The sequence below is a fragment of the Strix uralensis genome, chromosome Z (assembly GCF_047716275.1).
Source record: "Strix uralensis isolate ZFMK-TIS-50842 chromosome Z, bStrUra1, whole genome shotgun sequence".
Taxonomy (NCBI): domain Eukaryota; kingdom Metazoa; phylum Chordata; class Aves; order Strigiformes; family Strigidae; genus Strix; species Strix uralensis.
The window spans coordinates 88,398,735-88,411,794 of record NC_134012.1 but is presented as its reverse complement, the minus strand read 5'-3'; the positions used below and the strand labels follow the sequence as shown (position 1 = coordinate 88,411,794).

Here is a 13,060-nt window from a genome sequence, read left to right as displayed (position 1 = left end):
TAGAAACACCATATCGTATCAATAAATCAAAACATGACAGGTGTTAAATGGTTTTTGAATCATACTTGATTTCTTCCAGGATGATTCACACAAAAGTCTTCAAGACACTTAGGTGTGTAAAGTCTGTTGATTTCTTTGGTCCAGAAAAACTGAATGGATTTTAAAATTTTCTCCATCACTTAACCCTTCTTATTTTATGCTATTAAGGATTTTATTTCTTTTGAACAAAAAGGTGCCTATAATTTGTTGGTATTAGTATACTTGCTGCTATAGAAATACATATAGCTCAAAATATATTTATTAAAATTAATGCATCAAACATTATTTATTGCATATAATTTTTCCTATTCTAAGAACTAAAATTTTTATTAATCCTTAAAAATACCAGTGTGAAGACATTATAGATGCAAGTAGATGTATGTGTTGAATACACTATAAATTTTCAAAAAAATATGGTTATATTTGTTACTCTCCCTCAAACTCTTAGAATTTAGAATTGCTTCTGCTATCATCTATTTAAAAATGTAACATAAATTTGTTCTTTCCTATTTTAAATTGCAATTTTTCTGTCCTTTCTTCTGAGGTTGAAGTGGATCGTTTCCAAGATACAAAGAGACTTCTTCATGACTATTACAGGGCAATGGAAGGAAAAATCCCAACAGATGGTTGTCAAGATTTTACTAGAATCCCATTGTTAGATATTATTGGTGTAGAGCAGAAGGAAGATCAAAATAAATCAAGAAGGTAGAAATGCATTACTAAATTATACAAATATCAACAAATACAGTGCACTGATAGCTTTGTGAGTGTATGTGGAAATATATGTGCTTAGATTTCAAAGGATGGGGAAATAAGAATTTTTAACTAGGGATTGCAGTCAATTGATGAATCTTGAATCATAGGTTTAATTTATCCCTGATTTTTTACTGATTTACATATTTCATTTTCACTAATGCACGTCCGAATTATAAAACACTTTAAATGCTGCCCTAGAAAGAAATCTGCTGTAAAAGTGTTTCCTACTTCCCTCTGTGTTGCCGACAGTTTTCAGCATGACCCTCACACAACTAAGTTAAATATTATTATGGAACATAAATGGGTTTAAAATTAGCACCAACAAACATAATTAAATGGGTTACGACAGGACTGTCAGCTTGACTTCGGTGCCCAGGAAGCTGATGGAGCAGCTCATCCTGAGTACCATCACACAACACGTGTGGGACAACCAGATGGTCAGGCCCAGTCAGCATGGGTTTATGAAAGGCTGGTCCTGCTTGACAAACCTGATCTCCTTCTACGACAGGGCGACCTGCTTATTGGATGAGGGAAAGGCTGTGGATGTTGTTTACCTTGACTTCAGTAAGGCCTTTGACACCGTTTCCCACAGCATTCTCCTGGAGAAAGTGGCTGCTCGTGGCTTGGATGGGCACACGCTTTGCTGGGTAAAAAACTGGCTGGATGGCCGGGCCCAAAGAGTTGTGGTGAATGGAGTTAAATCTGGTTGGTGGCCGGTCATGAGTGGTGTCCCCCAGGGCTCGGTTTTGGGGCCACTCCTGTTTAACATCTTTATTGATGATCTAGATGAGGAGATCAAGTACACCCTCAGTAAGTTTGCAGATGACACCAAGCTGGGTGGGAGTGTTGATCTGCTTGAGGGTAGGGAGGCTCTGCAAAGAGACCTGGACAGGCTGGAGCGATGGGCTGAGGCCAACTGTAGGAGTTTCAATAAGGCCAAATGCCGGGTGCTGCACTTGGGCCACAACAACCCCCAGCAGCGCTACAGGCTTGGGGAGGAGTGGCTGGAGAGCTGCCAGTCAGAGAAGGACCTGGGGGTGTTGATTGACAGCCGGCTGAACATGAGCCAGCAGTGTGCCCAGGTGGCCAAGAAGGCCAATGGTATCCTCGCTTGTGTCAGAAATAGCGTGGCCAGCAGGGACAGGGAAGGGATCTTGCCCCTGTACTCGGCACTGGTGAGGCCGCACCTCGATGACTGTGTTCAGTTTTGGGCCCCTCACTACAAAAAGGACATTGAATTACTCAAGTGTGTCCAAAGAAGGACAACGAAGCTGGTGAAGGGTCTGGAGCACATGTCGTACGAGGAGCAGCTGAGGGAACTGGGGTTGTTTAGTCTGGAGAAGAGGAGGCTGAGGGGAGACCTCATCGCCCTCTACAACTACCTGAAAGGAGGTTGCAGAGAGCTGGGGATGAGCCTCTTTAACCAAGTAACAAGCGATAGGCCAAGAGGTAATGGCCTCAAGTTGTGCCAGGGAAGGTTTAGACTGGATATTAAGAAGCATTTCTTTGCAGAACGGGTTGTTAGGCGTTGGAATGGGCTGCCCAGGGAGGTGTTGGAGTCCCCATCCCTGGAGGTGTTTAAGAGTCGGGTTGACATAGTGCTGAGGGATATGGTGTAGTTGGGAACTGTCATTGTTAGGTTAATGGTTGGACTAGATGATCTTCAAGGTCTTTTCCAACCTTGATGATTCTCTGATTCTGTGAAAGCAGTCTACAAAGATGCACAGAACTGAATGCCATATTACAAGGTAAGGGATGCTATCAAATAATTTCATAATATCAAAATGCTGTCAATAATGATGTCTACTTTTAAAAAAATACTTACAGTTCATTTAGAAACTGAGTAATGAAGCCGTGCCTTTAGCCCATGTAGAAAATATCAGCAGATCATGTAGTCACTTGACACAGTTTTATCCATCTATTATTCCTTAGCTTCTGAAGTTAAACTAGACAGTTTTCTCATGATCTACACATTTCACTACTTTTGGTCATGAGGAAAGCTCATCCCTTTTCTGTTGCTATGGCAAATTTTGAAAATAGCATTCACATTCTCAGCATATTCTCCAATGTAGTTATAAATTAACAATTTTTATAAATGGGGGTGTGAATTATGTCTTATATTTTATTTTTAAGGATTCCTCTAGTTTCTTGGAAACTGCCTTCACCAGAAATAAATATTACCAAGTCAAAAATCAAGGGAACTCCACAGAAGAGTGCTAAAGATGAGAATTCTGAAAATGAAGTGGCCACTTTTAGGAAAGATGAAAATCTTATTGCTGATACATGGCAAGCAGCAGTAACAGCAGTATCAAATATGGTAAGAAATGTTTTATTTACTTAAACCTTTCTGAATCGGACAGTCAAAGCCTCCCTTTCAGTAGGCAGCCTAAACCACAACCTTTGCACTGTTTATCTCAATTTCATGTGTCTTGCTCCACCACTGATATTGTCATTGAATATATTTGTGTTTCTATGAGGAAAATATTGGAATATGTGTTTATACCTGATACTTTCATTCCATTACTGAGATAAATACTTTGAATGTTGACTCTTTATATAATCTACTTCTTCCATGATAAGCTCTTCCTTATCCCTCAGTAGAAGCATGAGAAAAGGGACAAATTTTATCCTGTGATGCACTGTTTGCTCATACCTTTCACAACTTCAGAAGCTACGGTTACATTCTTCTAGCTAATAATAAATTGGGTGGGCATTTCAAATGGTTGGTTTCTAGGTTCGCTTTTTCTTTTCTCTTTGATCATTTTATAGTAAGTGAATTTCTGCACCCTTAAAGTGTAACTGTAGTCTTGCTTTGCATACTGTTAATTCTTAGATTTCTCACTTGTTCCTAGAGTACAGGTAATGGGTTACAAGAATTAAAACCACTGTCCCTCTTTCTTGCATTTTTGCTGTAGAATTTTATTTTTGATAAATAATCAAAATGTAATAAATTTAAATAGTTACAATATCTTCTTTGTTTTATTTACATGTGTATGTCTCAGCAACTGCTTTTAGCAAATATAGGCTATTAAAAACAGTAGTTGCACAGGGTTGATACTATGTGCTTTACTATGTGTGACTATGGTGTCAAGGTAACAGCTGAAATAGAGTCTAAAGAAATGGAGGAAGAAAATGAACGTCAGCAGCTAGAACTGAAAGAAGATATGAAATCTTCACAGACACTGTCAGGCAAAGCTACTGGGAAAGATGCCAAAGATGCCAAAAAGCTTTCTCCTAAATCAGCTACTAAAAAGAAAGGTATTTGAAATGCAGGCTTTGTTTCAGCAGTGCTTGAAATTACTGAAATAGAAATATGTCAGTAATACAGAAATGAGTAAGCCAAGACATTTAATTTGGATTTAATTTCTCTTTTGAAATGTCAAATGTGACATATCAATGTGAAAAGCTGGTAGTGATAAAGGAGCGCAGGGGCTTTTGAATGGCAATTGCATTTATTTAATCATATGTGTTGCCATTACTATTATGCAGGAATAAATATTCTAAATAGAACCTAGAAAGGAAATATTAATTTGTCTCCATGTGCTCTTTTGGAATTGAATAGTTTGAACTAGTTTATAAAATTAAATAAAATTCCATTCAATTCTGCCTACTTTCCAGCCATAAGTTAAAATATTTCATATATTAAAAGTACTGGAATAAAATGGATAAATCATCCAGTACCCCAACGTATTTTGGAATGAATTTATCAGCCATATAGTAGCATGGATCTATCAAGGTCCATCATTTTTATCTATAACTGTAACACGGTGTAAACAAAGAACATAAAATTTAATGGCATATGTAGTCCTAAAAAAGAGCAGACTCCCATTGAGGTAGATCTTGCTCACAGGCCTGGCAAGAATCTGTCCAACCAGGTGAGAATACAAAATTTATTTGCAAAAAGAGAAACAGACCTAAAACCCCCCATCTGTTTAGCCTAGCAATTCAGCCAGTCTGCTGGAAGGAATTCTGACACGCAATGTTTTTTATACATTTTTTCATAAATACTTCCTTGAGCAGGTAGTGGTTTAAGTAACTTCCACTTCTTTCTGCAAAATGTTGTAGTTGCAGCAGGAAGCAAGGCTAGTAGTGTAAACTTTGTATCTTTTGTAAAAGCATTCTACTCAGCAAGAGAGGGGCTCAAGCCCTGTGGGTGTGAGGGTAGACTGAAATTCAGGTACTCCATTTCCAAGTGAGAAAGCTGTAACTGCAGTTACTATGCATAAAGTGACTGACTTTTTAGCAGATTTTCAGATTTCTAGAAAAGCTTTGTGATAAAAAAATCAGCAGCTATCACCCATTTTATGCTAAGTAGTTAGGTTGGGGTTTGTGGATTGCCTCTTGGAAGTAAATTTTTGTTCAGACCTGGCACTAGATGACTTGCATGAAATCACGAAACTAGAACTCAGCTGTGCATTCCTCATGGTACAAGAGAAGTATCAACTGATGTATCTGTAACTGAAGTATCAACTTTGGTTTCATGCCAAACAGTGTTACTGTAGTGCTCCTGTAACAGAATTCCCTGGGATACAGCTATAGAGCTAGTAACTGAGTGATACAATTTACCACATGTAATTTTATCACTTCTAGGTTTGACCATTTGCTTTATGTTGACCTTATGTATCATGCAGATGTCAATATTTTTTTCTGTACCAGCTCCATCTGCTCTTGTTCTAGGACAAAGCAGTTACAAATAGTATAATACTTTTGAGTAATAGTCAAAGTGTTGTGACTGCAGAATTTCATGCAATCTTTAAAACCATGATAAAATACCTTTACAATGTCTGTTCATAGATATGTAAGTTAAAACAAGCTGCAAAAGCAGCTAACAGAATGGTTTAGAAAGACATGAAATAACATAGCTTTTTTTCTTCTGACGGATTTTTTTTTAAATAGCATTATTTTCTTTTCAATGCTTTGATGGAAACCAATGATATTTACTAACATAGCATTTTTACTACAGTTTACTAAACAAATTTGCTTCAGAAGCAACAGTTCTCATTCAAAAGGGGTTTATTTATGTGCTCCTTGTGATAAATTGATAGATTTTAGGGTCAAAGAGGACATTTTGACCATTTAGAATCACAACAGAGGCACACCTACTCAGTCATGATTTTCCCTTAAGAAATATATTTTAGCATGTTATTTAACCAATTTTAATACAGTTATATATGGTGGAGTAATTTTATGCAGTGTTAATCTTAGCATGTCTTGCAGATGTAAATGACATTTGAAGAAATCTAAATATGTATTGTTGACATAAGACACAACTAACCACCTCTATGTTGTCATAAATGGTCACATCAAGTAAGATGGAAAGTGCCATTTTTCATTTTAAGTAATGTCCTGTCTTGTGAGTGCCTGTGTATGGGTACACAAACTTACCAGCAAAGTCCAAAAACTGTGAGAGATCTATTTTCCTGCAGGACCACCTTCTACTGCATCTGTGGTTGAAGTCAATCCAGTTCCTATAACACCAGAAAAATTAAAGAAACAAGAACTGACACTTAAAATAAAGCAAGAATATTTCAGTGCCTTGAAACATGAGGGTATGTTACTATTTGGTTACTTATATTGAGGGTGATTGTTATTCCTAATTTAGGTGGTGTAATAGTCAAACCTACCCAGAAAATCTAGGGAAAATGGATGGATGGATAAGTAAGAAAAAGGAGGGGAGAGAAAGGAGGGTCTGGAGAAATCAGGAGTTTTTTTAGGGTGGTAGTCATCAGTAATTTTGTGGTAAATATATTTAAAATAGAAATGTGGTTTTTATTCTTCTTTTTTGTTCTTTCCTGTTTCATTTAATTTCATTTTCCATGACTAAGCAAGTGTTCATCATGAGAGAATAAGTTTCATGTAGGTGGTTAGCCACTCTTCAGTATTCAATTGAATTGAATTCAGTATTTGAAACATTTTGATCTGGGAAAGAATTTGTTGGCAATTATATTTCATTGATGCTCTTCTCTCTGATTCCCGCTTCCTCAAGCCACATGGGATTCAAGCAGCAAGACACAGATTTTTTTTATTCTTCCAAACTCCTTTCCGGACAGACTGTTCCAAAAACTATGTATTGTTTAGTCATTCTATCTCTTTGACTGTCTTACCAAATAACTCCCAAGCCAACTGGTCAATTTCAGTCAAAAGTAGATGTCTGAAAAACAGAAGTCTCAAACTGAAAATAGGCTGGAATTTCTCTGTTGTATCAATGTGCCTTGCCTTTTACTCTGCTCCTGTTAAGAGAGCAGCTTTATCAGTGGACTGTGCAGTACCTGCTTCTGCAAATATAGGGAGACAAAAATTGTCATACACTTATCTTTGTAACATACTGATAGCAGCTACTCAAAGAAAATGCAGAGAAGTCACAAATAAGGCAGTCTTAAACTGTATTAAAGAAAGGTGACTAGACAGGCACAAAGCATCCTCTAAGGTACTTTCAGTTGCTTAGAATCTTTACTCTTATGATTTACCATCAGATAAAATAACCCTCTGTGAGACCCAAATCCATTCTGTGTTTAAAATTTTGAACGTCAACTCTTTCTTGCTGAAAACAAAAAGTGTGCAGAGTTGCATTCTACTGTGACTGAGAAATAACATTAAAAGGACATGCCTTATATATTCTAGGGTCCATCTTTCTACATTGGTTGCTTAAAGAAAGTTTCATCCTCAAACCTAAGTATTTTGAAAGATTAGTAGCATCTAGAAGAAGGATTATAATGTAAATAATTTTACAGTCTTTAACTTTGAAGTCACTGTACCAATTACTGTATAATATTAATTGTTTAAAAGATTCTGCAGTACAGAAGGTTAAATATGAAGAAAAATCAAGCTGAATACTGAATTTTCCTTCAGGATTGAAAAATAATCTCTAGCTACTGGTCCACTTTTCTTACTCTTCTTTTATAAGGTTTTGAATATCTTTCAGTGCCTGTTTCATGTGTGTCTCAATGCATTACCTTATCTGTCTTTTCATCCAGTTGGCATCCTTTTCACTTTCTTCCCATTTCTTGTCCTTTTAACTCCTTTTTTTAAATATTAGCCTCTCAGTGAGAGACTGATTATTTTTTTCTCAGTTCTTCCTATTCTGAAAACTAAAAATCATTACATTCTCAATGTTTTTAAAATTTTCATGTAAGTATTCTATGCATAATTTTTGTAGAGGTTAATTGTTTTTTGGTGTTCACTAACCAAACTCTTTTCTAATGCAACCTGAGTTTTAGGGTATAATAGTCATATGCAGGAAGCTTGAAGCAAAACCAGTGACGTTTGCCAGAAAAGCAAACTTTTATTCCGATTAACATACATAATGATTTAGATGTGTTCTCTTTAAAATTTATCCATAACAGGGTACTCACACTTGCATCATTAAGTTTCTAGGTAGGTCTGTTGATACATAGTATTAATTTAGTTTAATGTCACTGTCTACTAACCTCTACTGCCCCTCTATAATAGTTTTATTAAGATATTGCCTGTGAATTCTAATGCTTATAGAAGACACACTTGTAAAATCCACAGTGCAACAGCAGTGATTCTAAAAAAGAATTTGTTCAAAAACATGAGAAATTAAATATTTTACTCCCTAAAAACAGATTAACATGTTAAACTTTAAGTGCTTAAGACTGAGAATTTTCCTCAAATTTTATAAGAATTATTATGACATTACTGTTTAAACAGAGGTAGCAACAAAATCTCGACTAGAACTTATAAAAGAAAAAGCTTTAGCATTTGTTGAAGACCTAGCAATGAAAGCAGAAGAGGCTTATAAAGATATGGAAAAGTGGCTTGGATCCAGGTTCTTGGCAGAAATGTCCAGGTAATATATATCAAATTTTACGTAGGAACCTTTTTTTTTCAAACTAGACTGTACTAGTAAATATAGTTATTTATGCAGAAGCAAATAATTTGAAAAAAAAATGTAGAAAATAATAATTTAATTTCATGAACTGGAATTTAGTTTTAACTTAAATACCTGTATGGTAATAACTAATTTCTTAGATGATTAGAAGGTTCTGCTGGCAGCTGTAGAGGTAATTATCAGTTCTGCTGTTTTACTAGACTACAGACTTAGCAGATTTATGAGCACCAGCAGGCAACCAGTTATTCCATTTAGTAGGAGCCTCTATATCATTTCATTGGCTTCTGTTACTTTGGATTGTGGGGTTATTTTCTTTCCTGTGCTTTACACATCCTGGAAAATTCCACCTACTGTAATTACCACCATGTATAACATTTCTCAAATTTATTTCAAGGTCCATTAAAAAAACCCTTTGTCTTTGCATTTCTTCTGTCCTGGTTAATAAAATGTGCTTGGGACCACTCTGTGACAGTTAGGCCAACTGGCATAGAATGGCCTATGTATATCATTAAAGGATTTTACTCTCCAAAAGAAAGGGTTCACTTTGCCTTTTGGAAAATGTTTTTGGCCTGTACTAACTTCTGAAGCATACCTGGGGCAGTGCTAGTTGATCCATGTCAGGGCAAGCCCAAGACAAGAGACATGAATGTGGGGTGTGAAGGCTGTAACAGGCAGTAACTCAGAGGCTGAGCCTCTGCCTTCCAGCCAGTTTTATTTACTCTCTTGCCGCCAAGCGCTACCAAAGACACAATATTTACAGAACGTCATGTCCTTTGACCTGACATGACAGGCCAAACCTATGTCTAGTTGAATGTTATAGACAGCTGATGTGTTTCTCTGGATAAATTGTACTCATTACACTTGAAACAGGAGTTCATATGCCCCTGTACAATGTTACTTTAGAAAGTGCTTTGTACATCTAGGATTTAGGGACAGAGGAGGAGAAAAGACATTGAAATAGGCTAAAGGATGATTACAGATGGAACATGTATGTTCCACCCCTATAAAATTTATGGAATAAAGAAAGTATCATCCTTTCATATTTTCCATCAGGTCTCTTCTGTGGCTTAGATATGCCTTTATATAAATTTCTTGCCACAGTCAAAAGATTTCTTGCTGTCACAGGAGTAGTACACTTCATATTGATTTTGCTGAGTACAGAATTCATACAGAGGATTTGTAATTCTTACTTCAGGAAAGCTCTCAAAATGTAAACACATTAAAATTTGAACCTAAGTTATTAACATTATGTATTAAAAGTACTCATTGTTTTCTGCATTTACACTGTCACAGTGTTGAAAAGCTGATTGAAGTTGCACGACATCATATTGAGAGTTCTAGCAAAATCCAATATGAAATTACTTTAGAAGAAACAGATTTCTTCATCAACAGTGATGTAAAAGTGATTCCTGACCCTGTTCCTTTACCACATGTTCCACATGTAGAGAACTCTGGAAGTGGTACTCTAACTATTTCACAACTTACTGCACTTCATAAGCAGTTTTTACAGGTGGCACCTAAAGGTAAGAAAAATTTTTTCTTTTCACTCCTGAAGGACTGTTAATTACCTACTTAAAATTTAAAGTAACTGCTGGGAGCTACTGAACATTAGTTACCTATATTGTTAAAGATCATACTACAATTAAAGATCCTGCTACATATAAAAGTAAACTCATAGCACAGAATATTGAAAATGTGAAATAACCAGACCACATGAAAACTTGTAATGTCCTTGCTATGGGCGTTATATCCTCAAGGCCATGTACTTAATATTCCTGTAACAGGTGTCTCTGTAATATGTTTTTGAGAGTGGTGCATACCATGCTTACTTTGTTTAGAGATGCAAGTTTTTAACTTGTTTACAAACTCATAACTCAGTGAACATGGAAGTTATTTTAAAGAACATCTTTTAAGAAATCAGTATTTTCTTGAAACTATTGTATAGGGCCTATTATAACTACTAACCGTTATATTCTCCAAGTCAATGTGTGCCTGTTGTTTTCAGTGTTAATTCAGATATGTATCTTTTTTTTCCTTTGTACGTGCATTTACTGTGTGCCTACCCTCTAATTATGGGAACCTTAGGCTTAAGATGCTTGAAAAGACTTTCTTGCAAAACTTCCTACTGCTGAATAAATGTTATAAAATAATTTAGGTGAGGCAGTTTTAAACTGAGATGGAAAGTGGTTAAACACATATTTGCAGAGGGTTTCGTTACTACCAGTGTTCCATATTATAATTAAATTTTAGTATGATTGCCACTGAGGACATGAAATACAATGTGTAAACATGTACTTAAAATTTTGGATCCAACTTTCCCAATCTAATAAGGCCACAAAGGCACGATGAAGTAGAATTTAATTCTTTATTCAGAAACACTTTTCATGTATATTTATGGAGAAATTCCAATTACCCTTTGAACATGAACACATTTTAGGCAGAAAGATGTTTACAATTTTCCTTTAGAGAGATGTATGTCATCTTATCTATAGTGTAGGAGCGTGGGGGTGTGTGTAAGCATTCCAAACTCTTCTACAGAGATTAATTTAGCTAGTAGTATTGCATATATAATGCCATGTGAAACTAAAAATCTGCATATTTGTAATCATTAGATAGTGCCATAGCAGTGAAACACAGATAACAGTTTAACTGGCCATTCCACTTAAAAAGTTTTCTTTTGTTTTTAAATCATTTATTCATTAAGAAAAAAAATTTGTCTAATGCAAACTCTAATATTCTTTACATGTTTAAGACAGAACAACTATTTTCCTTGTACATTTATAATAATTAGCAGGAAGACAAATGAAATCTTATCCTTCTACAATATTGTCCTTTTGATAATATCATATTTACTAAAATGACCCAAGATGACTTGCACAGCTATGCAAAAAAAGTGAATAAAACAATGGTAAGGAATTATTGTTTAAAATAAGGTCCCAAAGAACATACAACCGCATTCTTTAACTGTCTCATGACTATTAAGTCAAGATATTTACTGTTTTGGATAGCAGATTTAAGATGGGAAGCACAAGCTGTGCAAATCATCTTTAAAATACTTCCTCCTATTCTCTTACACGCTCTAAGACCGCAAAAATGGCATCTGAGATTTCCTAAGGCAAGCACTCCTTCATTATAGAGATTCCACAGGAAGAGTTAAATCCTTCATCTCCTAAAATATCAGGAAAATTTTTGACATCCTTCTGTTTTCCCATGTTCAATAGAATGCTCAACAGAAAATATATACCTCCTTAGTAGTTTCTTACTGAACAAAAGATGGGAAAACGCTAAAGCACCTAGCACCCTGGCAGTGAAACTGTTGGATAGCAGCTCTAAAGGAGATAACAAAAAAGTAACAAACTAATCCCTGTCTTGGAGAACCTCTACACAGATCTAGATTTGCTGCCAAACATCTTCGTTTTCTAATTGTTACTCACCTGAACAGTCCTCTAAAAGTATTCATAACGGAAATCCACACAAACAAGCACATGAGTCATAGACTGTAGGGCAAGTCTGAACAGAATATATCTACCAATCTTCTGTACTATGTAAATAGCAAAATTCCTAATATTGTTCTGAAAATGGAATATTAGGCTTCTTTTCTATAGCATTATGAAGATTACATGAAGAAAAATTTTACCTAGAAATCCAAGCAAAAAAAGAGTAAAAGGAGAAATTATTTTGTTGGAAGAAATAAATAGTAAACAGTTTTCTCACAGGATATTTGGTAAATGTCAAAAGGATGTCTTTTCAAGATATGTTTAACAAACTGCCAAAATGAAAGCAAAAAGTGGGAGTGCCAATATACTTAAAAATTGTTTTGTATTTACAAAAGAAATCTTATAAAAATTGTAAACAGTTCTGTGTTTCCTAGGAATTTAAAGTATTAAAGGATTGCCGATCCATCACTGACAGCTTTGTTCTATCCTGCACACTTGGTTCTCCATGGAAGCACATTACTCACCATTCTAAGCACCGATGGACAAAACATACAGCCTACGCTTGGACCTTCCTACCTACTGACACAGTCTTTCATTTGATAAGGAAATACTTAAATTATTATTTTTTTATTATTCCAAGTGCCATTGCCTAAACTCAAGGTGGCTCTGCAGTATTTGTTAATTTCACTAAATTCTTTGATTGATTTGTTAACAGTGCTTTAATATATTGCCTCAGGAACATGCTGCTTTTTTATAGGAAAACTGTGACAGGTCTTAATAGGAGCTACTAACACTCACTTTGTTTTTTCTTTTCTACAGTCGCTTTGGATGTGCTCTGTTCTTATCAGCAAAATTAAACTAACCATCTATGAGATCTCATCCCTTTTGATTCCCTTTAGCACTGTATTCTCCCTATGACTACATCACAGAATCACAGAATCATTCAGGTTGGAAAAGACCCTTGGGATCATCGAGT

General features: G+C 35.6%; 1 protein-coding gene across 1 annotated transcript in view; it reads left to right on the top strand.

Annotated features, from left to right (window-relative positions):
• SPEF2 (sperm flagellar 2) overlaps nucleotides 1-12,596 on the top strand; it is a 62,792-nt gene extending 50,196 nt beyond the window's left edge. Inside the window, exons 22-28 of the mRNA XM_074856939.1 lie at nucleotides 584-744; nucleotides 2,929-3,112; nucleotides 3,888-4,053; nucleotides 6,222-6,344; nucleotides 8,467-8,605; nucleotides 9,941-10,170; nucleotides 12,519-12,596. Coding sequence (XP_074713040.1) covers nucleotides 584-744; nucleotides 2,929-3,112; nucleotides 3,888-4,053; nucleotides 6,222-6,344; nucleotides 8,467-8,605; nucleotides 9,941-10,170; nucleotides 12,519-12,526 — 1,011 coding nt within the window. The 3' untranslated portion in view covers nucleotides 12,527-12,596. The remainder of the gene's footprint in view (nucleotides 1-583; nucleotides 745-2,928; nucleotides 3,113-3,887; nucleotides 4,054-6,221; nucleotides 6,345-8,466; nucleotides 8,606-9,940; nucleotides 10,171-12,518) is intronic.
• The last annotated feature ends 464 nt before the right edge of the window (nucleotides 12,597-13,060 follow it).